The sequence below is a fragment of the Urocitellus parryii genome, chromosome 4 (genome assembly GCF_045843805.1).
Source record: "Urocitellus parryii isolate mUroPar1 chromosome 4, mUroPar1.hap1, whole genome shotgun sequence".
Classification (NCBI taxonomy): Eukaryota; Metazoa; Chordata; class Mammalia; order Rodentia; family Sciuridae; genus Urocitellus; species Urocitellus parryii.
The window spans coordinates 62,751,259-62,778,806 of record NC_135534.1 but is presented as its reverse complement, the minus strand read 5'-3'; the positions used below and the strand labels follow the sequence as shown (position 1 = coordinate 62,778,806).

At 35.1% G+C, this 27,548-nt stretch overlaps 1 protein-coding gene across 4 annotated transcripts in view; it reads right to left on the bottom strand.

Annotated features, from left to right (window-relative positions):
• The window catches only part of Nup98 (nucleoporin 98 and 96 precursor), a 109,054-nt gene that overhangs the window by 43,610 nt on the left and 37,896 nt on the right, over window positions 1-27,548 (bottom strand). For all 4 annotated transcript variants that reach the window (XM_026400905.2, XM_026400906.2, XM_026400908.2 and 1 more), the window contains 5 exons: window positions 22,104-22,244; window positions 14,206-14,339; window positions 12,855-13,042; window positions 3,872-3,988; window positions 1,581-1,879 (listed from right to left, as the gene is read on the bottom strand). In XM_026400905.2, the coding sequence (XP_026256690.1) occupies window positions 1,581-1,879; window positions 3,872-3,988; window positions 12,855-13,042; window positions 14,206-14,339; window positions 22,104-22,244 (879 nt within the window). The remainder of the gene's footprint in view (window positions 1-1,580; window positions 1,880-3,871; window positions 3,989-12,854; window positions 13,043-14,205; window positions 14,340-22,103; window positions 22,245-27,548) is intronic.

The following is a 27,548-nucleotide window of genomic DNA, read 5'->3' as shown; positions in this document are numbered from 1 at the left end:
ATAATACCTAAATGGTATCCGATGGCCCAAGGAAAAGAAATATTGGTGTGGAGAAGAGTTTCAGAATATACCAAAAAAAGGATAAGATGTGATAAGATTTAAAAACAAAATGAACAAAAAAACAAAAACACGGCAACATTGGTATGGTTGTTCTTATCCCTCCCTGTACTATTATTTGTAGCTAGGTTATCAGGATAGCTTGCTTTGAGAAAAAAATATTTAAGGTTGACATCAGATCCAACTCCAGCTTCTAGCATAGTCCACTGGCATACTTGCTTTTCACTGGCAAGGTTTAGAGGGTTGTTAGAATGTCTGTGGGAAGGGAGATCTAAATTAAGTGTCAGGAAACAAGGTAAATGAGAAATTAGAATCAATAAAAAATGTTTTTTAGGTATTTAAAAAGACATAATATTGGAATAAATTTGTAATGAATATAGATACTTGAGATTATTTATGTAAAAGTACAAAGTTGTTTACTCAGGAAGCAAGTAAACAGAAGATATATATGAAGGCAATAAGAGAACTAGATTAAAAAAAAATTTTTGTTGTTTTGGTCTTTTTTGGAACCAGGGCGGTCGAACCCAGGCTTTGTGAATGCAAGGCAGATGCTTTTCTACTGAGCTACATCCCAGCCTTATATAAATTTTTTTATAGACACTTCAATCCAAATGTTCATTTACAGAGAAAGGTTAAACAAAATGTGGCATATTCTTACAATGGAATACCACAGAACAATAAAAAAAATTGTCAATATCATAAATGAATTCTCATAAATAATATTAAGTACAAAAAGAGAATATATCAGTCCATTGTGTCAGATGCAAGAACAGCCAAAAGTATTCTAAGTGACAGAAACTAGAGTTCTGGTTGAATTCTGGTCTACCAATGAACTTTCCAGGGTTAAAAAAAAAAAAAAAAAAAAATTCTCTATCCTGTTTGGGGTGTTAGATACCAGATACATACATGTCAAAATTAACTGAAATAAACACTTAAAAATTAATGTATGTCTTCGTTATATGTATATTTCACATGAGTTTAAAAAAATAAAAATATAATAATCTTCACCCAAACCTGAAACAGTGTTAATAGATAAAAATGGTAAAAGATGATCAAGATACTCTAATCTTGTAGTTTACTTGTTTAATGGATTAATTTTGGGGGATTTGGGGTTAATACAACAATTTGTATCTGAATGTCCAATACAGGTCAGGAATTATGATCTCTCTATATACTTAGTGTAGCTCAAATCTTGAAAATTTAATATAGCAGAAAATAATCACACTCATTTAAACACTAGTAAGCGGGCTGAGGTTGTGGCTCAGTGGTAGAGCACTTGCCTAGCATGTGTGAGGCACTGGGTTCGATTCTCAGCACCACATATAAATAAATAAATAAGGATCCATTGACAACAACAACAATTAAAAAAAAAACTAGTATGCAAGCTATCTGAGTTGCAGAGTTAGGGAATGTATCATGGCAATCTCTCTGATTATAAAATTGGGTTTCTTTAAACTAAACCAGGGTAATTAAACACAAGAATTTTAACTATTTCAAATGTAGATAATGTACATGAATCTGACCTGCTGGATGCACATGATAAGCATTATTTTCTATTTCTTCTCTGTCATCTTGCAGTGACTCATCATGAAAGGAGGTTTCTTCACTGCTTCCTTCCAGTCCATTTCGCAAAGCAACCCGCATGTTTAATGCAACAATTGAATCATCCACACTATTGCTACTGTTGTGTTTACTTCCAGAATTCTCTGGGGTTTGAGGAATGGGTTTGGCAATAGGATTATTATAAAAACGCGATACAAGAGAATCATCATCACCATCCTGCTGATGGTTCTCATCTACAGGTTTGCTCAGGAAACTAAATCTGAAAAAGAAGAAAATAATGTAATAACTCCTTAATCAGTAATAATAACAACACTAACGTTTAATGACCCTTTATAAGTATCTGGCAATGTTCTGGGTAATTCCAAATATTAAACATTAATTTTGTATTTAAAGCAATCCTGTGAAATAGGTTATAATTTCTTTTCCTCTTTTACAGAAAACTTGGCACAGGAAAATAAAATAACTTGTGCAATGCTGCAAAGTTGTGAGTACTGAAAAAAAAATTTTGATATTTAAAAAAATTTTTAGTTATAGATGGACATATTATCTTTGTTTATTTTTATGTGGTGCTGAGGCTCGAACCCAGTGCCTCACATGTGGGAGGCAAGAGCTCTGCATTGAGCTACAACCCCAGTCCCTAAAGCTGAAAAGTTTTTTCTTTAATACATGGACATAATATCTTAATTTTGTTTACATATTTTTATGTGGTGCTGAGGATCTAACCCAGTGCCCCACATGTGCGAGGCAAGCGCTCTACCACTAGCCACAACCCCAGCCCCCCTAAAGCTGAAATTTTAACACAGAAACTCTACCTCTAGATTCTATGTCTTTAACTGCTCTATTTTCATGAATGAATGGATCTTGGAACCTCAATTTTTGGTCTAAAACAAAAATTTTAAGCAGGGGTTGTAGCTTAACAATAAAGCGCTAGTCTAGCATGTAATAGGCCTTGAGTTCAATTCCTAGCACTGCAAAAAAACAAAAACAAAACCAGTATGCTCAATTCAAAGCCAGCCTCAGCAAAAGCAAGGCACTAAGCAACTGAGTGAGACCCTGTCTCTAAATAAAATACAAAATAAGGCTGGGGATGTGGCTCAGTGGCCAAATGCCCAAGTCAATCCCCAGTACCACCTCAAAAACAAACAAAAAACCAGTATGCTCTACTGTGTGGGAAAAAATGGGTGGTGATTAGTTTCAAGATAAAACACTGAAAAAATTTTAACTTTAATATTAGAGTCTGGGGCTGGGGATGTGGCTCAAGTGGTAGCGCGCTCGCCTGGTATGCGTGCGGCCCGGGTTCGATCCTCAGCACCACATGCCAACAAAGATGCTATGTCCGCCGAGAACTAAAAAATAAATATTAAAAAAAAAAAAGTTAAAAAAAAAATTAGAGTCTGCATTAAATAAAGAAGTATTATTAATCAAAGAAGTCTTTGTATATTCTTAGTAGAATGAAGCATTTTTGTACTAAAGCATTATGTTGAAGAAAAGAATAATAAATAATCTAAATATCAAAAAATGGATAACTAGTTTATCTTTTTTAAAAAATATTTATATTTTAGAAGTAGTTGGACACAAAACCTTTGTTTATTTATTTTTATGTGGCGCAGAGGATCCAAACCAGGGCCTTGCATGTGCTAGTCGATTATTTACTGCTGAGCCACAATCCCAGCCCCTAGTTTATCTTACATTCACTATAATGACTACACAGCCATTAAAAATAAGAAGGCAGACATAATCATACAAATATGGAAAGGCAACTATAATAGATGGAAATAAGCTGGTTGTAAAATATCATATCATTCATGCATAATTTCTACAATATTAGTATTTTTAAATCAACAAATTTCTTCAGTGGATAAGTTTATACCAAACTATTAAGGATTAATATAAATACTATTAACTCCTCTTTTACAAACTCCACACTGATTTTTTTTTTTTTCTCAGTTATATTTTGCTAATTATACCAGACAAAGTACTCCTTATTGTAAGGAAGTGAATGTCAAATGTATGCTAACCCTGTTTAAAGCAATATGTACTGATACCAAAATAGTTTTGCAGATATGAAACAGAATTTTACAGTTTAAAGTACCCAAGAAATAAAAATATTATTCAGTTTCTAGATACCTCTAAGTTGTAATTCTTCTATGGAATATTCACAAATCTTTAGAAATTTTCATAAAATTCTAAGCACCGAATCTTCTCTAAATGAGAATAGGATTTTAAAAGCAACTTAAAACAATTAGCTTACCTCTCACCATTTTCTGGATATTCAGATGGTGAAGCTAGGTCTTCCGCATCACGATTAACAGGAGAAAAGAGATTGCTATTATTAAGGTTCTTCAAAACCAACTTCTTGATGCTCTTCCTATAAACAGTGACCAAAAGAAAAATAAAAATAGAATTTAGGTATATAGTTATATCACAGACATCTTCTTAAAAATAGATCCCAGGGCTGGGGTTGTGGCTCAGAACTAGAGTGCTAACCTAGCATGTGTGAGGCCCTGGGTTCGGTCCTCAACACAACAACAACAACAACAAAAAACAAATAAAGGTATTGTGTCCAACTACACCTAAAAAATGATTAAAAAACAAAATAAAACAAAAAACAAACAAACAACAACAACAACAAAAAAAACTAGAGCCCCAAAGGATACTCTTGTACACCAAAAGATGATCTAACAACCTGGATGTGGTGGTATATACCTATAATTTCATCTACTTGGGAGGCTGAGGCAGGAGATTGTAAATTCAAGGCTAACCTGGGCAACTTAGCAAGACCTTATCTCAAAAGTGAAAAGGGTTGGGCAGGTAACTCAGTGGACAAAGAGATCTAACAAGTTCATTTACTTCTCTTCTTAGAAATGTATAATTATAACATAAATAGCCCCAACATATTATATTCTAATTTTTTGAAGAATAAAGCTAAGGACATTCAAATTGAAGTAGAAAATCCCCTTCCTCCTCTGAACCCCAGAATGCTATCACCCATTACAATGATTATATTTTAATTCATGCCTTTACTCTCTTTAAGAGATTTTTCGTCTATTTTAGAAGTTAGTATTTTACAATCTCTTCCACAGAACTTAATATGCTATCTAGAAGAAAACAGGTGAGCAGATACTTGTGACTAAATGAGAAAGATTTTTTTTAAAAAAGATAATGAATGGAATAAAAACTCCTGGTATCTAATGAGAAAAATATTCAGATACCTTAAAGTTCAGGTTTATGTACAGCGTGTTTACTTCAAGAACTTCCTATCATATACAAGTTTTGTTTTGTTTTGTACTGGGAATTGAACCTAGGGGTGCTTTACCACTGAGCTACATCCCCAGCCCTTTTTTAAAAAGAATTTTAAGATAGAGTCTTGACAAGTCTTTCTTTCTTTTTTTTTTTAGAGAGAGGGAATTTTTAATATTTTTTTTTTTTTTTAGTTTTCGGCGGACACAACATCTTCGGTTGTATGTGGTGCTGAGGATCAAACCCAGGCTGCATGCATGTCAGTCGAGCTTGCTTGAGCCACATCCCCAGCCCACTGACAAGTCTTTCTAAGTTGCTGAGGATGAACTCAAACTTGTTATCCTCCTACCTCAATGTCCATAGTTGCTGGGATGATGGGTGTGCCCCACCTTTCCAGCTATTTTTCAATTATCTTAAAAAGCACATTACTTTTAAAAGAATCTCTTGTCAGTGGTGAGTACTTGGCTAGCATGCACAAGGCCAGGGAATCAATCCCCAGTGTGCCAAAAAAAAAAAAAAAGAATGAATTTCTCTGAAGGCCAATATCATGCTTGAAGTCTAGGTACTGCCAGACAGTTTTGTAAATATAACAACTGACATATAAAATAAAAAGCAAATAAAGACATAACATACCCAATATCGCTAAGTAACCAGGGAAAAGTAAATCAAAACCACAATGAGATGCCACTTCACACTTGTTACTGTGGCTATTTAAATAAAATAAAACGAAAAGTAAGTGCTGACAAGGAGAAACTGAATACTGCTAATAATGATGTGAAATGGTACAATTGCTGGGAAAATAGTTTGGCATTTCTCAAAAAGATAAACACAGAATTAACATTATGACCAACTCCATTCCTAGGTATTTACTCAATTGAAAACAGACATGTGTAGATACCCGTATGCCAACACAAACAACAGCCTTATTCAAAATATTAAAAAGGTGGAAACACACTGTGTCCATCAACAGAAGAATAAATTTTTAAAAAATATTTTTAGTTGTAGTTGGACACAATACCTTTATTTTATTTTTAGAAGATGATGAGGAAAGAACCCAATGCCCTGCACATGCTAGGCAAACACTCTATCGCCGAGCCACAACCCTCATCCCCAGAAGAAAAAAATTTTAAAATGTGGCATATCATTTATGCCACAATATGTGGAACATAATTCAACTATAAAAAGGAACAAAGTTCTGTTACATTCTACATGGATGAATCCTAAAAACACACTATGTGAAATAAGCCAGACAAGAAAAACAAATGAGGTGGGGCTGAAGTTGTGGCTCAGTAGCAGAGCACTTGCCTGGCAAACGAGGTGGGGCTGGAGTTGTGGCTGTGTGGTAGAGCACTTGCCTGGCATGTGTGAGGCCTTGGGTTCGATTCTCACCACATATAAATAAATAAATAAATAAATAAATAATCCATTTAAAAAAAGAAACACATATGATTGTCTTTAATGTAAAGTATCTAGAACAGGCAAATTTATAAACTAAGTAAGTAATAAAGAGGTTATCCAGGATTGGAGTTTCAGAGAGAATAGGAAACTACTATCTAATGAATACAGAGTTTCTGTTTGGAATGATACAAAGTTCAAGAAATAGTGAAAATGATTATACAATATTGTAAATGTATACACATAAAATGGTTAAAATGGCAAGCTTTATATAAGGTTAACGACATAAAAATTCAAAAGGTTAAAATTAAAAAAAAAGTAAAAAATAGAAGATACAGGAACACATGTAAAATTTATTATAAATATTAAAATGGAGCCACATGAAGTGATGCCTGCCTGTAATCCCGGCAACTTGAGAGGCTGAGGCAGGAGAATCTCGAGTTCAAAGCCAGCCTCAGCAATTAGCAAGACACTCAGCAACTCAGTGAGACCCTGTCTCTAAATAAAATATAAAAAAAAGGCTGAGGATATGGCTCAGTGGTTAAGTGCCCTGAGTTCAAACCTTGGTAGGGGAAAAAAAAAATTAAAATGGATAAAGTTAGGAAAATTGTAGAAGTGTTCATATTTTCCTGTGATATGTGAACCCAAGGAAACTAGCTAAAAATTAAGCATGTATGTAGCATGTATGTAGAAGTTCTTAATGATTCAAATGGTGTAACTTAAGCTCATCATATCCAACAACTACTGAGTACACATCTTTCTCAAGTATGTAGACATAGAACATTTAAAACTAACATTACATTGAGCCATTAAAGCAAGCCGTAAATTAATAACAAAAAGATATCTATGAGTCCCCCCTTATTTGTGGTTTCACTTATAACACAGTCTGAAAATAGTATATGGAAAATTCCATAACTAGAACAAAGGCACTTTTTTTTTTGGTTAAATACCCCTTTAAATTTTTTTTTTTTTAATGTGGTTCTGTGGAGGGAATCCAGTGCCTGGCTAGGTAAACACTCTACCACTGAGATACAACCCCATCCACACATATTAACTTAATCATTACAGTACATTGTTCTAATCCATATTATTAGTTCTTAATCTCTTACTGTGCCTAGTTTATAAATTAGATTTTATCATAAGTATGCATATATATATACAGTAAAGATACAGTTCTGTAGTAGTTTGTAGATTCAGTTTCTGTAGTAGTTCGGTAGAATGTCTGCAGTTTCAGACATTCACTGGAGGTCTTGAAACTGAATCCCCTTGGAGAAAAAGGAACTACTGTTCTGGAAAGAAGTAAAACTGAAAATCAAAGACCAAAATATCCATTTAGAAAAAGGACAAATACAAAAGGGGACGGTTGGGAAGAAACTAAGACAAAATAAAAGTATTAATGACGATAATATAATATAAATTAATGAAACAGAAACAGTCACAGAATAGAGAACATCAATAATGCTAGAAGTTAGTTCTTTGAAAAGACCAATTAAATTGGTAGATTCCTTATCAAACTGAAAACAAGAGAAGTCACAAAATAATTAGTGCTAGGATTAAAACAAAAGGGCACCTCTACAGATTCTACCAACATAAAAAAAATAAGGTTATTTTTAGATAACTTATTCCAATAAATTTGACATTTTAATTAGGTGAAATAATTACTTTAAAAACAACTTGCCAAAAGTAATTTAAAAAAAAAAGTTATAGCTAGGCATGGTGGTACATGGCCTGTAATCCCAGTGGAACAGGATGAGGCAGGAGGATTGCAAGTTCAAGGTCAGCCTCAGCAAATTACAATGGCCTAGGCAACATACTGTCTCAAAATTTATACCTTTAATTTTTTTTAAGTCTTTTTTTTTTTAAGAGAGAGACAGAGAGAGAGAATTTCAATATTTATTTTTCAGTTTTCAGCGGACACAACATCTTTGCTTGTATGTGGTGCTGAGGATCAAACCTGGGACGCACACATTCCAGGCGAGCGCGCTACCGCTTGAGCCACATCCCGAGGCCCATAATTTTTTTATTTTTATGTGGTGCTGAGGATCAAATCCAGTGTCTCATACTTGCTAGCAAGCACTCTGACACTGAGCTACGACCCCAGGCCTCCTGTCTCAAAATAAAAAAAAGTAATAAAAAGGTCTGGGGATGTGGATCAGGAGTGACACTAGGTTTAGAACCTGGTAACCCAGAAAAAATATACATTTAAAAACAAAACAACAAAAACCTGAATGGTCTTATAACTTTTTAAAAAGTTATATGTTTTCTTTTTTTTTTCCAGCCTTCTTAAAAATACTTCTTTAGGCATGTGTGTGTGTGTGTGTGTGTGTGTGTGTATTCATACTACTCAAAACAGAAACTTAGAAAATTTATAAGCTGTTTGGGGTTGTGGCTCAGTGGTAGAGTGCTTGCCTAGCATTCATAAGGCACTGGGTTCGTCCCAGTACCACATAAAAACAAACAAAAAAAATTAAGGTATTCTGTCCATCTACAACAATAACAACAAAATAATAAAAAATAAACAAATCAAACTGGAGATGTAGCTCCAGGATATAGCATACCTGGGTCCTGGGTATGCTTTATTTATCTCCATCTCCATTTTTTTTTTTTTTTGGAGCTACATCTCAAAAAAAAAAAAAAAAATCATACACACACAGTTTATTTCTGGAAATTTCCACTTAAAATATTTGGAACACACTTCACTCGAAAAATAAAACCACAGGGGCTGGGGATGTGACTCAAGCGGTAGCGCGCTCGCCTGGCATGCGTGCGGCCCGGGTTCGATCCTCAGCACCACATACAAACAAAGATGTTGTGTCCGCCGATAACTAAAAAACTAAATATTAAAAATTCTCTCTCTCTCCCTCTCTCTCTCTCTCTCACACTCTCGCTTTAAAAAAAAAAGAAAGAAAAATAAAATCATAAATGTAATATCATGGATAAGAGGAATTATAGTATTAAATTATAGAAAGCTGACAGCAGAAACTGGAAAAATCTTTCCAATCTCCGTACACTCTTATTCTTTGGGTTAGATGACCACAATTCTTTTTCTTTTTTAAAGACAGGATTTTGTTATGGCTCTGAACTCCTGGGCTCAAATGATCCTCCTTGCCTCAGACTTCCAAATAGGGTTTATAGGCATGTCACAGCACTGTTTTAGAAGATCACTATTTCTAAGCCCCTCCCTCCCTTGAGTAGTTATAAGCAAACTGGTGAGATTCTCTATTATTGTTTATCTCCTTATATATCTCCTAAGAGCCACATTCATATATTCTCCATTTATGGTCAACTGCCATATTGTAGGAACTCTTCTATAGGCACACTGAACTGTAGAAAAAAATCAAAGTTCCCTGCCTATTTAGTTTATGTTCTAGAGGGACAAAATGGACAAAAACCAATTATAAAATAATATGTATATTATAAAATGAAAGGAATAAAACGAATAAGAAAACAAAAACAAGAATGGAGCTAGGTGTGTGGCACACACCTGTAAGCCCAGAGACTTGGGAAACTGAGGTAGAAGTGCAAATTACAGGTCCACCTAAGTAACCTGGTGAGACCCTGACACAAAATAAAAAAATAAAAATGGCTAGGGATGTAGTTCAGTGGCAAAGTGTGCCTACTTTTAATCCCCAGGACCAAAACAGGAAGGGTATAGGGTGGTCAGAGAAGCCTTCATTGAGGAGATAAGTAAAGAGTGAGAGGGTTAGCTATATGGATATCTGGGGAAAAGTGTGTGAAGAGACCAACTGGGGCAATAGCATGCCCAATCTGTTCTTTTAAAATAGAGTGATCTTACTCTCATGATTCTGTTCTTTTTTTGCAGTAAGATTAAAGCAGAGTGGCTGGGGTTGAGGAAGGCAGTGTGATACAATATAACTTATTCTTCAAAAGGATCACTGTGGTATCTATATTTATCTCTGAAAGCAAAAGTGTAAGGGTAAAAACAGAAACATTAGTTAGGAAGGTATTATAGTAATTCAGGCAAAAAATGTAGTACCTTAGATTGGGGTAATAACGGTTAATGTGATGAGAACTGGTCAAATACAGAGTAATTACTAAAGGTAAAACCAAGGAGGATATGTAAATGGCTTGGATAAGAAATGTGAGAAAAAGTTGAAAACTGCTCCAAAGTTTCTGACTAAAATGAGAGAAATGCAGTTACTTCAGAGAGGGATGGCTCTGTGTGAAAGGGAACTGAGAAGGAATTTAAGGAGTTCAGTACTAGATATGTTAATTTTGAAATAAAGGCCTACTTGGCATCTAAATGGAGATGTAGAATAGGGTTGAACATAAGAATCTTGAGAAGACGAATGTGATGGCATATGCCTGTAATCCCAGTGACTCAGGAGGCTGAGGCAGGAGGATCTCAAGTTCAAAGTGAGCCTCAGCAAATTAGGGAGGCCCTATGTAACTTAGGGAGACTGTTCAAAAAATAAAAAAGGTGGGCTGGGGATGTGGCTCAAGCAGTAGCGCGCTCGCCTATCGTACGTGCGGCCCGGGTTCGATCCTCAGCACCACATACCAACAAAGATGTTGTGTCTGCCGAGAACTAAAACATAAATATTAAAAATCTCTCTCTCTCTCTCTTTAAAAAAATAAAAATTAAAAAATTAAAAATAAAAAAGGTTAGGCAATTCTGTTACCTAAATAAATGAATAAATAAATCTGGAGAACGATGTTTCAGTTGGAGATAAAAATCTGGGAACCATAAGATAATAATGATATTTGGAGAAAGATGAAATCAAAGCATTCTGGAAGTAAGCACAGATAAAATGAGTTCAAGGACTAGGTCATTGGAAACAGGTTGGGAAGGTCAGAAATTGGCAAAGGAGACCAAGAAACGTGATCAGAGTGGTAGAAAATTAAGGAGAAAGGAACAGATCAACTGTATGAAATGCATCTAGTATAGTAAAACTGTTGACAGCATATCCACAGAAGTGGACCAAGGAGAACATGAAGTATTAATAGTAATAAGAGCTGCTTTGCCAGGTACAGTTGCACATCCCTATTAATTCTAGCAACTTGGAAAGCTGAGGCAGAAGGACTGAAAGTTTAAGGCTGGCCTTAGCAACTTAGTGTGACCCTGTCTAAAAATAAAAAAAATTAAAAGAACTGTGGATGTAGCTCAGTTGTAAACAGCTCAGGGTTCAATCCCTAATATGAAGGAAAAAAAAATTATAAATCATGCCCCTTCCCACCCTAATCCTAATAAGACCTCGTGAAACTGCCCTGAGAACTACTGATCTGATGGACACAATAATGTGTCCATGCCCTCTTTACATTCTATGTGTAAAGCAGTGTGGAAAATACCAGGACATACCTGTGATTAATACAGATTCCTTGCTTTCAAAATAATAAATCACTATTATTCTAAGAAATGTGTAAAAGCAGACTTTCCATCTTACCACATGCTAAGAAAAAAAATTTGTAATTTTTTAAATTTTATTAACATTCATGAGCCAAGAATTGTAAGTAATGAATTCTCATTTGTTATCCAAAGATTACCAAAAGAGGGCTGGGGATGTGGCTCAAGCGGTAGCGCGCTTGCCTGGCATGCGTGCGGCCCGGGTTCGATCCTTAGCACCACATACCAACAAAGATGTTGTGTCCGCCGAGAACTAAAAAAAATAAATATTAAAAATTCTCGGGGCTGGGGATGTGGCTCAAGCGGTAGCGCGCTCGCCTGGCATGCGTGCGGCCCGGGTTCGATCCTCAGCACCACATACAAAGATGTTGTGTCTGCTGAAAACTAAATATTAAAAAATTCCCTCTCTCTCTCTCCTCTCTCACTCTCTCTTTAAAAAAAAAAAAAAAAAAAAAAAAAAAAAAAAAAAAAAAAAATTCTCAAAAAAAAAAAAAAAAAACCAAAGATTACCAAAAGAAAAAATGCTCACCTTATTGTTTTTCTGATTAAAGTACATGTTCTTTTTAAAAAGCCTACTATGTGTCTGCTATTTATCTAAAAAAATAATCCAGAAAAGAAATACCCTAATATTCTTTCTGCTGATGTTAAATGCTGTTAATGGTTTGGTGTATAATTTTCTTCAGCTTTTTACTGTAGATTATCAGAATATACTTGGAGAAAAGTTCATTAATAACTCCTCTACATACTTTCCTGTATTTATTTTTTTTTTGTGTGTGTATGTCTATGTGCTTTATTGTTGGTTCTATTTATCTGTGTATATATTCTCAATTCTGGGAAATTAAAAAAGAAAGAAAGATAAAGAGAGAAAAACAGATTCTTAATTTGGCCTCTTTTTTCTTTGCTGGTTTTATAGTGGCCAGGGGAAAGAACCGAGGGCCTACTGGATGCTAGGCAAGTATTCCACCACTGAGCTACAGCCTCAGTCCCCTGACCATCTGTTTATAAAGAGACAAAAAGAGTACTAATTCCTGGAAAAAACAAAATTAAAATTTGCATTTGTAAAACCAGAAACATATCTATCAAAACATTTTTACATCAACCATGAGTAACTGAATCATTTTTATTCTGTGATATCTTGGGTTTTCTTCTCTCTCTCTCTTTTTTTAAGTAAACTGTATTATATTTGTAGTAATTTAAATAATCTTATTTTACATTGTTTGTAAAATAAACTCACTTAGGCATGAATGCTCCATTGGCTAGGGATGGTTCATCATCATCCAGCCCATCAAAGAGCTGTGATTTGGCTGTGCCTGTTGTTTGTAAAGCCTTTGGACGAACTCTGGTGGCAGGTCGGGGTGTCAATTTATAATGAGTAGGTGTAGTAAGAGCCTTCTGGGCTGCTGGATTTGTTGGTTTCAATCTCTGAAAAACAAAAGAAAAGCATCAGAGGACAATCTAGTTTAATTCAAAAGTTGGCACTGGCTTTAAAAATCAGATGACAGAATTCAAACCTAAGTTCTGGCATACCTGATAGATTTCTCTTGAAGTTGCAGCTCCCTTAAAACAAAGCTGTTAACATCAAATATTCTATGTATTTACACATGTGAATGGAACTATTTTTCTCTGTAACTGAGCTCCCAGCCCCCATTTGGACTAATTTGTCTGACATTTTTAAAAATACTACTGGAGAAACTGTGTGGTGGCACACACCTGAGGCAGGAGGTTTGCAAGTTCAAAGCAATCCTCAGCAACTTAGCAAGTCCCTAAGCAACTTAATAAGACACTGTCTCAAAAATAAAACGAGCTAGGGATGTGGTTCAGTAATTAAGTATCCCTAAGTTCAATCCCTGGTACTAAATAAATATATGAATAAATAATGCCACTGAGATACTGGATTTGCAAAGTACTTTATAATTAAAATGGATTAATACCACATATTATTAATTTGCCCTGTCCATTTATCTCATAAGAGAATTTAGCTTCTAACAGTTTCATTCTTTAAAACAAGGATGACAATATTTCTTTTTTTCTTTTTTTAAATAGAGAGAGAATTTTTTTTTAATATTTATTTTTCAGTGGACACAACATCTTTTATTTTATTTTATGTGGTGCTGAGGATCGAACCCAGCGCCCCACGCGTGCCAGGCGAACGCGCTACCACTTGAGCCACATCCACAGCCCTAAAGACACATTTTTGTATGCTTTTCCCTAGGTCAGCAGTAATTATTTATTCTGTATCTGGAAGGCAGCATGACAAATGGAGTAATCAGTTGACTGAAGGGCAGGGCTGAGGTTTGTTAGTTTTTCATTTTGTTTTGGGGCAAGGGTACTGGGGATTTTACCCAGGGACAATTTACCATTGGTCTACATCTCCAACCCTTTTTATATTCTATTTTGAGACAGATCTCACTAGAACCCACCTTGCTAACAACCTGCATCTCTACTTACTTACGATGTTAAACATCAAAATACAAAGCTCTAACACGGCATATACTTTACTAGGAAATGTGTATAACTGTGATACCTCTAATGAATAAATACCTTCTTTTTCAGTATTCTCCAAAAAAAAGAAAAAAAAATTTTACCTCTTCTTTCTTCTTAGGGTCTGACATAGGATTCCGGAAGAGAGGGGAGTCTCCAAAAGGTGAGTATGTTAAACTATTAAGGTGTTGTTGGAGAACAGCCTGTTGGGCAGCAGTAGCATTTGGATCTGTCAGAGCTTTTCAAAAAAAAGAAAGGGGAAAAAATGTCAGTCCAAAGATACAATGTATTTATAGTAGAGTACGCAGTTCTCTATTTGGAGATAATAGTCTTCGAAATATTCAGATTCACTATTGGCACTACTGGTTGAGGAAAGAAAACTGAAAAAAAAAAATCATAAATAACATAGTTAAAGACATTAAGAGCCAATTTCATAAGGAATATTACACATAAAAATTCATTTAGAAGGTATCCATTGTCACTATTAATAAAAAAAATGCAAATTAAAACAACTTTGAAGAAATATTTTATATCTACCTTACTATCAATGGCACAACATTATAAAAAGTTATAGTCTTTGGCCTCTAGAAACATTAATTAAGATTAACATTAATTAAGATTAATTAACATTAATTAATTAACATTAATAATTATAATAATTAACATTAATTAAGATTAATGATTAACATTAATAATTAATGTTAATTATTAATCTTAATAATTAACATTAATTAAGATTAATTTAATCTGTCTAAAAGAAAGAATGACAAGATATAGATCAAGTACTGCTTTTATCATTTTTACTTATAATTTTTAGTAGTACTAGAGATTGAATCCAGGGATGTTCTACCCCTGAGCTACATCCCCAGTTCTTTTAATTTTGAGACAGGATCTCACTAGGTTGTCCAGCCTGTCCTTTAACTTGTGATTCTCCTGCTATGGCCTACTGAGTCAATGGGATTATTTTTAATCAATTAATTTCAACTACAGAAATTTAATCCAAGGACACAATTAAATTGGAAATAAAACAGAAATATTCCCAAGTGTTCCCTGCACATTATCTAATTATTTAATAAATGAAAATTCCTGTGTGTGTGTGTGTATATATATATATATATTTTTTTTTTTTTTTTTTAAGCCAGTGGCACACACCCATAATCCCAGTTACTTGGGAGGCTGAGGCCGGAAGATCACAAATTCAAGGCTAGCAGGAGCAATGCAGCAAGTCCCAGTCTCAAAAAATAAAAGGGGATAAAGATGCAGCTGAATGGTAGAATATGAAGTACCAAGTTCAAGCCCTAGTACCACCAAAAGCAAAAAAACAAACAAACAAAAGTTTTAAATGGGCTAGAAGCATAGCTTAGTGGTAGTGTGTGTGCTTAGCATGCACGAGGCCCTGGGTGCAATCCCAGCAAATCCCCCTTCCAAAAAAGTAATTTTTTGGGGGGACAGCGGGGGGCAGTGCACTAAAAACTACAAAGATGGCAGCATGCAAGCAATGAAAATTATTAAGACATTCTTATTTATTTATTACTTATATTTAATACATCAAAAGGTAAAAAGGACTACCTAGTGTAATTTTTCTCATATTATTATTTTCTTTTAAATATTTTTTAAGGGGCTGGGGATGTGGCTCAAGCGGTAGCGCGCTCGCCTGGCATGTGTGCGGCCCGGGTTCAATCCTCTGCACCACATACCAACAAAGATGTTGTGTCCGCCGAGAACTAAAAAATAAATATTAAAAATTCTCTCTCTCTCTCTCCTCTCTCACCTCTCACTCTCTCTTTAAAAAAAAAAATAAATAAATAAATAAATAAATATTTTTTAATACCTTTATTTCATTTTTTAAATTTTAAGTGGCGCTGGGGATCAAACCCAGTGCCTCCTCACACATGCTATGCAAGCGCTCTACCACCAATCCACATTCCAGCCCCTTCTCTCATAAGAAATATTTTTTATAAGTTGCAGAGAACTTTTATAAGTTTCAGTGAACAAAAGGAAGAATGAAGACTATATGCATGACCTATAATTGTACAAATCATTAAAAAAAAAAACCCACCTGCAACACACTGGTGAAGAAACCTCTTTGCAAGATAATTCCAAAAAATACTAATTAAATAACAAATAACAACTCATTTTAGAAATAAAAAATATTATTTTTTTCCCTTTAAAAACATTTAGAAATAGGCTAAGGTCAAAATATATTGTGATAATTCACCTTAAAGGAGTGCCAAAAACAAAACGTTTTGAAATTTCTCAAAATGGAAGGAAAAAAACAAAATCAAGTTGGGCGCAGTGTCGCACGCCTATAATCCAAGCGGCTTAGGAGGCTGAGGTGAATTCAACGTAAGCCTCAGCAAAAGTGAGGTGCTAAGCAACTCGCTGCGACAGTCTCTAAATAAAATACAAACTTTGGCTGGGATGTGGCTCAGTGGTTGAGTGCTCCTGAGTTCAATCCTAAATATTGCCCCCCCCCCCAAATCAACTGAAGTAACAACAACAAAAACAAGAATAGGTAGCTACAGCTAAATAAATGAAAATAGAGGAGGAGTACATCCACTTTAGTCAAATGAAACTTTGTTTAGATTGGATATACTCATTAAATACTGAAAGATTCTATGTTGACATATAGAGAGTACAAATTTGCTTAGGATATTGAAATTCAGAAGTCAATTTAAAGAACACAGAACAAATCATCTGTATTCAGAAACTTCCTAAACGCATTTTGACACCACAGGCAAGCAAGTACCTGGGATTTGAACTCAGAGGTCACTCCACCACTGAGTGATATCCCTGGTCCTATTTGTATTTTATTTGGAGACAGGGTCTCAGAGTTGCTTAGCACTCAGTGATATAAAAAGTATATTAAAAAGTCTCTTTTGATACCAGTATTACAAACAACACAGCACAGTGTTATTGTGGGACCTATACAAGGAGACTTTTTAAGAAAAATTTTTAGAGAGCTCTTAATCTTTATTAGTCATTTTGTTAATTGAGAGCCATTTATCAACTTTGACCACTAATAACTAATCCCACATTATAATTAGTATAGGCCACACTATCTGCACTGGCTCAAAAAGGGGGTGGGGGTATGAAGTAGCGAACCCCTGTAATTCTAGTGGCTTGGGAGGCTGAGGCAGGAGGATTGTGAGTTCAAAGCCAGCCTTAGCAACTGCGAAGTGCTAAGCAATTCAGTGAGACCCTATCTCTAAATAAAACATAAAGTAGGGCCAAGGATATGGCTCTTGGTGGAGTGCTCCTGAATTTAAATCCTGAGTATAAAACAAAACAAAATAAAACTTCCTTTAACAAACCCAAATAATTAGGAAAGTGTATAAACACATTTTTTAATATTATAAATATGAAATTTTATGTTAAGAGTATTATTAAAAAATACAGAAAACAGAGCTGATTAAGTTGGCAAAAATATAAACAAGCAAGCACTGATTAAGCTACTACTTGTGTTATACTCCATTCTTGTCCTAACAATTTAAAAACATAACTAAAGGACTAAATTGTGACCAAATGATTACAGGTACAGGAAAAAATACAAAAAAAAAAAACAAGTCTTTTAATAACACAGAAGAAACTCATGATGTTTTATTTGGAAGAAAGATAATAGGGTTCCACAAAGGAATTATATCAGTCTTGTTTTTCTTAGCTTTAGGAGATACAAGAAGCACTACTGGGTGCAAAGTCTATGGAGGCTAGTTTAGTTGTCTAATGAGCCTGAACAGATGGAACAATAAGGGTGAACTCACAAAAGCTCTAAAATATCTTCCAACTAAGATTCAGTAGTACAAAGAGTTACATTCTAAAATCAATAGTTACTTCTGAGTGAACAGTAATATTAATATAAAAACTATAATATTAAATTCTTATATCAGGAACTTGTAATTGGCTTAGGAAAAATATATAGATCATTAAAAACCAGTCAAAAAGTCCAAGTAAAAATGGCAGTATTAAGGGAGGGAGAAGGGGTATAGTAGCATGGATGGTGGAAAGAGACCCTCATCATTATACAAAATGCATGTATGAAGATATGAATTTGGTGTCAACATACCTTATATATATAATCAGAGATATGATAAATGGTGGTATAAAGGTGTATTAAGAATTGTAATGCAAAAAAAAAAAAAAAAAAAAAGAGAGCTCATGTATAATGGCATTAAAAAAATGGCAGGATTACAGTATTTATACTACCTCCTTCTACTGAAAACAACCAAAGATAAGGAAAAGAAATAAAACCAAAATATCTTTAATGATAAAGACAATTCTAAAGTTCACACAGAGATCAATTAAAATTTTAATTTACCTTTTCTCTCCAAATACTTCATTAAAATCTATGGTTTTTTAAAAAAGAAAATATATCTATATAAACTCACAACAACAACAACAACAAAAACAAAGGGCTGGAGTTGTAGGCTCAGCAGTAGAGTACTTTATTCGCAGCACTGGATTTGATTATCAGCACCACATATAAATAAGTAAATAAAATAAAGGTTCATTAACAACTATAATTTTTTTTAAAAAGCAAATGAACAGATGAGAAAATATTAACAAATTTTTAGGGGAAAGAAGTGGACAAAGGAATGACAAAGCAGGATAGAGGAAATTACAGCTTAGAATATTCTTAAAGGGAATTAGAATCAAATGGAGTATGAAAGATCCATGGAAGAATCCCAGAAGACTAGGGACAATATTACCAGGTTTGATGAATAGAGACTGAAAATAGGAGGGAAAGATTAATGAATAGTCTATTTAAAAAACTATCTACTATCATCCTCCTGATTAACCCGATGCTCAAAAGATAGGTCAAAAACATCAGAGTATGACAGAACTAAGACAACATAAGGAAAGGACAAGGACAACTAATATAATGGCATCATCCCAGAACTAAGAATTTAGCATTCTAACATTTAGAGGACCTTTGGATAATAGTTGGTTTCCAGGCTACATATCCTAAAGTGAAATATTGGTAAACAAGCCTTACCCAAATACACAAAGTTGTCAGTATTGTTTAAATTAGTATTTTATTCCTAAGTATTCATGGAAACAATCATCAAGCACTAGGATCAAAACAAAAAATAAGCTACGCTTGGTAGGCATATGCCCATAATGCCAGCATCTCTGGAATCTGAGGAAGAAGGATTGTCAATTTCAAGGCCAGCCTCAGCAACTTAGCAAGACCCTGTATCAAAGTAAAAAAATATAAGAGGATGAAGATGTAGCTCAAAAATATTAACAACAAAAGCCCCCTCCCAAAATCCTGATGAAACAGGGGAACACTAAGAAAATTTTAATAATAATTTAAAAATATCATTTCAATGAAAACTGTTATCTAGAATCAGATGCTTTAAAAAAAAGAATATTCAGAGAACAAGAAAGAAATCTTACAATCAAAAGGCTCATAGATGGGGCTGGGGATGTGGCTCAAGCAGTAGCGCGCTCGCCTGGCATGCGTGTGGCCCGGGTTCAATCCTCAGCACCACATACAAACAAAGATGTTGTGTCCGTCGAAAACTAAAAAATAAATATTAAAATTCTCTCTCTCTCTCAAAAAAAAAAAAAAAAAGATTCAAAAGGCTTATAGAAAGTAGAAACACAGTTGACATAATAAATATCTAAAATAAATAAATAAATTAAATATTTTTAAAAAGAAAAGAAAGAAACGGGGGCTGGGGATGTGGCTCAAGCAGTAGCGCGCTCGCCTGGTATGCATGTGGCCCCGGTTCGATCCTCAACACCACATACAAAAACAAAGATGTTGTGTCTGCCGAAAAGCTAAAAAATAAATATTAAAATTCTCTCTCTCCTCTCCCTCTTAAAAAAAAAAAAAAAAACACAGTTGACAGACATTAAAACAGAAAAAGTCTAAACAAAACATCATGAACTTTCAGGACAAAAGGACAATCCTAAATGCTTTTGAGGATGTGAGGAACAGGTTACAAGAATAAGACAGACATCAGTCCTGCCAATAATGGTCACTGCAAAAAAGGTAAAGTCAATTTCTAAGGATAAATAATTTTCACATCACAATTCTGTAATACTGAATTGTGAGGTATAAATGAAGTTATTTTCAGACCTGTTAAGCATTCAGAGTTTAATCCCTTATTGTACTTCACTTGAAGATAAATTCCAGAAAATCAGGAAAGAAATTAAGAGGAAAAATTTAGGACACAGCACTTCTCGCTGAGTAAGTTTAAGGGGAAAATCCTGCCGGGCATGGTGTTACACGCCTGTAATTCCAGCAGCTTGGGAGGCTGAGGCAGCAGGATCACAAGCTGAGGACAGCTTCAGCAATGTATTAAAACTTTTTGTCAAAGTATGGGGGGGAAAAAATCTAAGTAAGCTCAGTGGTAACCTCTCCTGAGTTCAATCACCAGTAATCTGCCTCCCCCCACCCCTAAAAGAAGAAATTCTAGGGGGAAAAACCTGTATGAGGAATGTGTACCTGTTTGGGTGGTAATGTTTTCAAAAGTCATTAAAAAAAAAAAAAAGGTCAGGTCATGTGAACTTTTAAATTATTTTAAACCAAAGAACAGAGGATAGTTAATAGTTATAGGATAGAACATATCAAATTTTTTTAAATATCTATTTTTTAGAAATAGGTGGACACAATATCGTTATTTTATTTTTATGTGGTGCTAAGGATTGAACCCAGTGCCTCATGCATGCTAGGCGAGCACTCTACATCTGAGCCACAACCCCAGCCCAGAACATATCAATTTTACCAAAATAAAAATACAAAGATAGAGCCTGGCATAGTGGTACACACCTGTAATCCCAGTTACTTGGGAAGAGGAAACAGAAGGATCAGAAATTCCAGGTCAGCCTAGGATACTTAGCAAGATCCTGTCTCAAAATAAAAAAGGCAGGGGGCTGGGATTGTGGCTCAGGGGTAGGGTGCTTGCCTAGCATGTGCAGGGCCCTGGGTTTGATCCTCAGCACCACATAAAAATAAATAAATAAAATAAAGATATTGTGTCCAACTACAATTAAAAAAAAATTTTAATAATAAATAAATAAATAAATAAGGCAGGGGATATAGCTCAGTGGTAGATAGCTTTCCCAGCAAATGCAAGGCCCTGGGCTTAGTCCCCAGTGCCCCCCCCACACACACACACACAAGAATGAATGAACGTATGCAATGAAGATGGGAAAAAGATTGTGGGAAAGAGAAGGGTACGGTAGGGCATCAATATCCTCATTTGATAAAACACTATCACCTAGTTGACATTTATAAGTATAACGGAACTGAACTTAAATTGCAAAGGTTTAAAATGTGGCACATGTCATAAGAGTATAGGAAATAATTTAGTGGTATACAAACAAATTTCTCTTTTTCCTTCTAACTCAATTACTCTATTTCAGGTAATACCAGTTTTCCATTTCTGGTGGAAAAGGTTTTTCTTTAAAAAGATATTTAAATTAAAAAATAAGAGTTTTCTTGGGTGAGAAATAAATTAAGATAGTAGAAAGATAACAGCAAAGGGTTGGAGATGTAATCAGTGGGAGAGCATTTCCCTAGCATATTTGAGACCCTAGGTTTGATCCCACCCACTGCCAATTAAAAAAAAAAAAACGAAAAAACAAAGATCCTGCACAAACTGAAAAGTAGTATTCAAATGAATGAAGTATGTAAAATATTTCAATAGATAACTAAGCTTACTATATTCCCTAAGTTTAGTTTTAACGGTTATGCTGGAAAAAGCAAACAAAAAAGGTAGAGGTAATAATAAGCTAAATTCTCAAATAGACTTAAAACATAGCATATCACTTAATGATATGAACTTAATTACACACTAGATAAATTAAAAATGTAACACAAGTTGTTTCTTAGAGTAACTGGGCCGAGGAATGAGGAAACAGGGAAAACCCTCTATACTACATGATTATTTAATATTGGTAGGGATACGACCTGGGTAATGTAGAAAACCAAGTCAGAAAGTATTAGCAAGAAGTAAACTGAGTAAAGCCTTCTAAAGTGACTGACACTTACCTATTGGGGCCTGGGGGGCGCCAAAGCCCAAAGTAGCTGTCGTAGTATTAAATCCAGGGGCCCCAAAGGCTCCTGTACCAAGAGGCCCTCCGATCTTAGGTTGGTTGTTCCCAAACAAAGATGCCTGTCCAGCACCAAGAGCTATGGAGACAAGAGGAAAGAAAAAAAGTGCCACAGAAGATCCTTTGAATGTTGTGCAGGTCAGTTACTTAAAAATATAACACATTTGGAAACTTCAAAATGACTAGTCACATTTTAATAAAAAAGCTAATATGGTAAATGCTAAATCTATGCTAGGCATTGGGCTTGGTACTTTACATACACCAAAGGCAAAATTACTTAATTTCTCTGAACTTCAATTTCCTCAACTGTAACCTGGGATTATATTGCTTATATATTTATCCTCAGATTAAAATAAGTAAATATGTGTAGCATTTAGAAATGTCTGCTACACACTAAACACTTATTAATATGCCTGAAGTAGAAACTATTATTCTCATTTTACAGATGAGAAAACTGAGGGTTTAGAAATGAGTTCACAAACATAAATGGTAGTGAGCTAGACACAGTGGCATAGGACTGTAATCCCAGTGACTCAAGAGGCTGAGGCATGAGGATCACAAGTTTGAGCCTATCCTCAGCAACTTAGCGAATCCATCAGCAACGTGGCAAGATTATGTCTCAAAAAATAAAACATAAAAAATAAAAGAAACTGGGGATATAGCTCAGAGATAAAGAGCCCCTGGGTTCAATCCCTGGTGGTCCCCCCCCCCCATAGAAAAAGTAAATGGTAGAAATGTGGATTAAACCTAGATTCACCTAACACTGTAACTAGGGTTTAGGGTTTAACTATCAGATATACCATCTCATGAAAACTGCTTTAGCTAAACAAAACAGTTTTTACAAAAAAGAGAAATGTCTTGCAATAAGGTTATTAAACAGACTCAAGTTTTGGCATAAACCAGACTGGGTTTATGCCAAATAAATAAATGTATGTATGTATATGTGTGTGTGTATATGTGTGTGGTTTTTTTTTTTTTTTTTTTTTTTTGGTGTGTGTACTGGAGATTGAACTCAAAAACACTCAACTACTAAGCCACATCCCCAACCCTATTTTGTATTTTATTTAGAGACAGGGCCTCACTGATTTGCTTAGCACCTGGCCTTTACTGAGGCTGGCTTTCAATTTACAATCCCTCTGCCTCAGCCTCCTGAGCCGCTGGGACTGCAGGTATGCACCACCACGCTTAGCTTGGACTATGAATTCATTTTCACCAGAGGGAAGGCTTATTACAGAAATTTATCATTCTTTTCCTAAAGAAATTTGTAATTTGGGAGCTGGAGGTATAGCTCAGTGATATAGCATTATCTGAGGTCCTTGATTAAGAGAGAGAGAGGAAAAAAAAAGAAAAATACTTGGGGAGTTAAAAAATATAGGAACTGGCATGAGATCACAACCAAAAAAAAAAAAGTTTATAACGTACAGAATACAAATGATATAAATAAGTAAGGGCAACTAATGAATGGATAAATTATTCCTTGCCTAACAGTCAGGCATGGTGGTGCATGCCTGTAATCTTAGCAACTCAAGCAGCTGAGGTGTGAGGATCACAAATTTGAGTTTAGTCTCAGCAAATTAGCAAGGCCCTATGAAACTTAGCCAGACCCTATCTCACAACAAAAAAGTAAAAAAGGCTGGGGATGTAGTTCAGTGGGTAAGAACCCATGGGTTCATGCAACCCTGCAAAAGACAACAATGTGGTAATGAGATCATTTCACCTTATAAAGCCCGGTTTTGATACAGGTCATAAGATTAGTTTTACAGCACAAATTTTAGAATTTATTTTTTTCTGGTAGCTCAATACCTCCTAAACCCTAAACAAAAATTTAGGTGAAACCCAAATACATAAAATGGATAAAAATTTCTGCTCTGGATGGGTATTTCCCTCATTTTTGCAGCAGCCATGGATAAAGATATGAAACATAAAACTCACAAAAGAATTTAAAAAGCACTATGAGGTTATAGTGATCTGAAAAGGACTGACTGAGCTGGGTATAGTGGCTCATGCCTGTAGTTCCAGTGACTCCAGAGGCTGAGAGGTGCAAAGAGAGGCCAGGCCTGGCAACATCCCATCTCAAAATAGGAATGTGGGTTGGGACTGGGGCTCAGTGGTAGAAAGCTCACCTAGCATGTGTGAGGCACTGGGTTCAATCCTCAGTACCAAATAAAAAAATAAACAAAATAAAGGTACTGTGTCCATATACAAGTAAAACAGAAAATCTTTAAAAAAGGGGGGGGGGATGTAGGTCAGTGGTTAAGCACCCCAAGGTTCAATCCCTTTAAAAATAAATAAATAAATAGCCTAATGGCAGTTTATTATGTACCAATGGAAAAATATTTTATCAAAATCTGTCTTATTTTATGCACAAATGGTACTTTCTGCTTAATGAAGGGACTTACTAATACTCTACAAGCTGAGAAGCTTCTAAGTGTGGTGTTATATATGATACGATAATGGTACTATAAATCTTTAAGAAAATGTGCTAAGCAGGCATAGTGGCACACTCATATAACCCCAATGTCTCAGAAGGCGGAGGCAGTAGTATCAAAATTTCAAGGACAGCCTCAGCAACTTGGTGAGACTGTCTCAAAATAGAAAGGGCCGGGTTTCAGCTCAGTGGTAAAAAACTTCTGGGTTCAATCCCCAGTACCAAAAAAAAACAAACAAAAAACCCCCAAACAAAACAGAAGAAAAGGTGCTGTATTTACCATCAGTTGTGGAAGTCATAAGGAAGCTATAATGGGGGAGTAAAATGGTTATAGTGGCCTTATAAAGTTCAAGAATACTCAAGAAAAAACCAAAATAGTTATAGTCTTTTATTTTTTGTACCGAGGATTGAACTCAGGGGCACTCGACCACTAAGCCACATCTCCAGCCCAATTTTGCATTTTATTTAATGACAGGGTCTCACTGAGTTACTTAGGGCCTCGTTAAATTGCTGAGGCTGGCTTTGAACTCAAGATCCTCCAAGGTGCTGGAATTACAGGCATGTGCCACCGTGCTCAGCACTCACCGTGCTCAGTTTTTATCTATGGTATCTCTTAGCTTTAGATAGAGGATATTTCTGTATGTGTTATCTCTTTTAAATTTTTGTTGTACTGGTATTAAACGCAAAGCTTTGTGCATCTGATGTGAAAACACTATCACTGAGCTACATTCACAGCCCCTTTTTATTTTTAAATTGAGACAGGGTCTCACTAAATTGCCCAGGCTAGTCACAAACTTGCAATACTCTAGCCTCAGCTTCCTGAGTAGCTGATACTATGCCCATGCACCACAGCACCTGGCTTTTCCATGTATCTCTTAAATTAAGAATCAACCTTAATAGATGTAGGGACAATCATAATACTTCATGGAAAATGTTAAAGGAAAAAAAAAAACTTTCAAATACTATTTTAAATAATAAGAAAGTGGTGTCCAATAGACTGTGCAACAATAGTTAATGGCATCAAATATGAAACAAGATATGCTTATGACTTAATAAGTGTTTGTTGGTCTGACCATATGGGGGTAAATATTACATGCCAAGAGTTAATATAAAACTTTATATTAAGACTGGTCACCTGGCCAGGCATGGTGGCACACACCTGTAATCCCAGCATCTAGGGAGGCTGAGACAGGAGGATCAAAGCCAGCCTCAGTAACTCAGCGAGGCACTTAGCAACTCAGTGAGATCCTGTCTCTAAATAAAATATGAAAAGAGGGCTAGGGATGTGGCTCAGTATTAGCACCTCTGGGTTCAGTCCTCAGTACCAAAGGATGGGAGGGACTGTAACCTAAATCTAAGCATATAAAAAAACCTATGTATTTCTACACTGATATCTGTATATTTGTATAGTCCATTAATCCTGAAGTACCTAATGTTACAGGAAATTTTACTTCGATTGAAGGATGAGTTTGAATCTATCACTCAAAACAGGAATCTGCCAAGGAAACCCACTTTACTAATGCCCTCCAGAAATATAGACCAGAGCTACAGTACTAGTTTACTTATGATACCATGAAATGCAGAATTCAGGAGTATCTCAGGATACTCTAGAAAACAAAAGTCTGCCTTAGTAAATGTAATATCAAGGAACTTCAACAGTTTGTGCTTGGTAACTCTCACAATTCTCATTTCCTTTCAGAACTGACTGCTGCTAAGGTTGTGGGTTAAAATTCTTTATTGATTTTATTTGTCTTTTAGTTTCTATAGACAAGATATGAATGAGACATACATAACAGCAACAAAAAAATTTGACTCACTGTGAGGGAGAATTGTTTAGGGAGAAACTAAATATATTAAAACAAATCAAAAGGTTAGATTATTATAATAGTGTAGAATAGGAGACCACAGCAAAATCTTGTCCTCTAGGGGAAGACATTGTTAATCCTAATCAGCAAAACCCAGACACCAAAGAGTAAAGAATAACAGTAACATAAAAATTAAACTTATTCATGAAGAAAACTTGTCTATAAAGTTAAATAACAAACAAAAAGGCTTGGGTGGAAATATAGACAGTATCCTCAATTTAAGACTTTTTTCACTTAATTTACAATGGTGCAAAAGTGATAGGTACCCAGTAGAAACCATATTTTGAAAACTGAGTTTTAATATTTTCCAGGGTTAATGATACTCTCGGGAAATGCTCAATTGTAGTCTTAATTTAAATGTTCTGAGCACATTTCAGTTAGAATTGGCTGGGGTATAGCTCAGTTGGTAGAGTACTTGACTCACTGTAACCTGGTTCAATCCCCAGCACCACTAAAAATTAAAAAAAAAAAAAATACATTTAAGGTAGGATAAGCTAATCTATGATATTCAGCAGGTTACACATACTAGATGCATGTTTGACTTACATATAATATTTTCAACTTTATCAAGATGGCTTTATCAAGACATAACCCTACTGTTAAAGAGCACATTTATCTCTAACAAACACTAGCTGATCGAAGTGAAGCACACCTGCAATCCCAGTAACTTGGGAGGCTAAGGCAGGAGGATTTCAAGTTTGTAGCCATCCTCAGTAACTTAGTGAGATATTGAGAAACTTCCTCAAAATAAAAAAAGGCTCAGTGGTTAAGTGCTACTGAGTTCAATCTGTGGTACCAAAACAAAACACAACACTAGAACAACATCTTATCCAGGACTTAAGTTTATGTTCATAAACTTTCTAGAGTCAAAACTACCATTGAAACTTTCCTCTTTAATTTGCCCATACCCCAAGGCTACTTTTTCCCCAGGCTGGAAGAAAATATTGCTGTATTTTGCTTTGTATTAGATCACACTATGCCAAAACCACAAAAGTTTTCGGTTTTTATTTTAAAATAATGTGGTAGAATTTGTGTAAGTTGAAAAGCTCAGCCAGGTGTGTTGGTGTACACCTGTAATCCCAGCTATTTG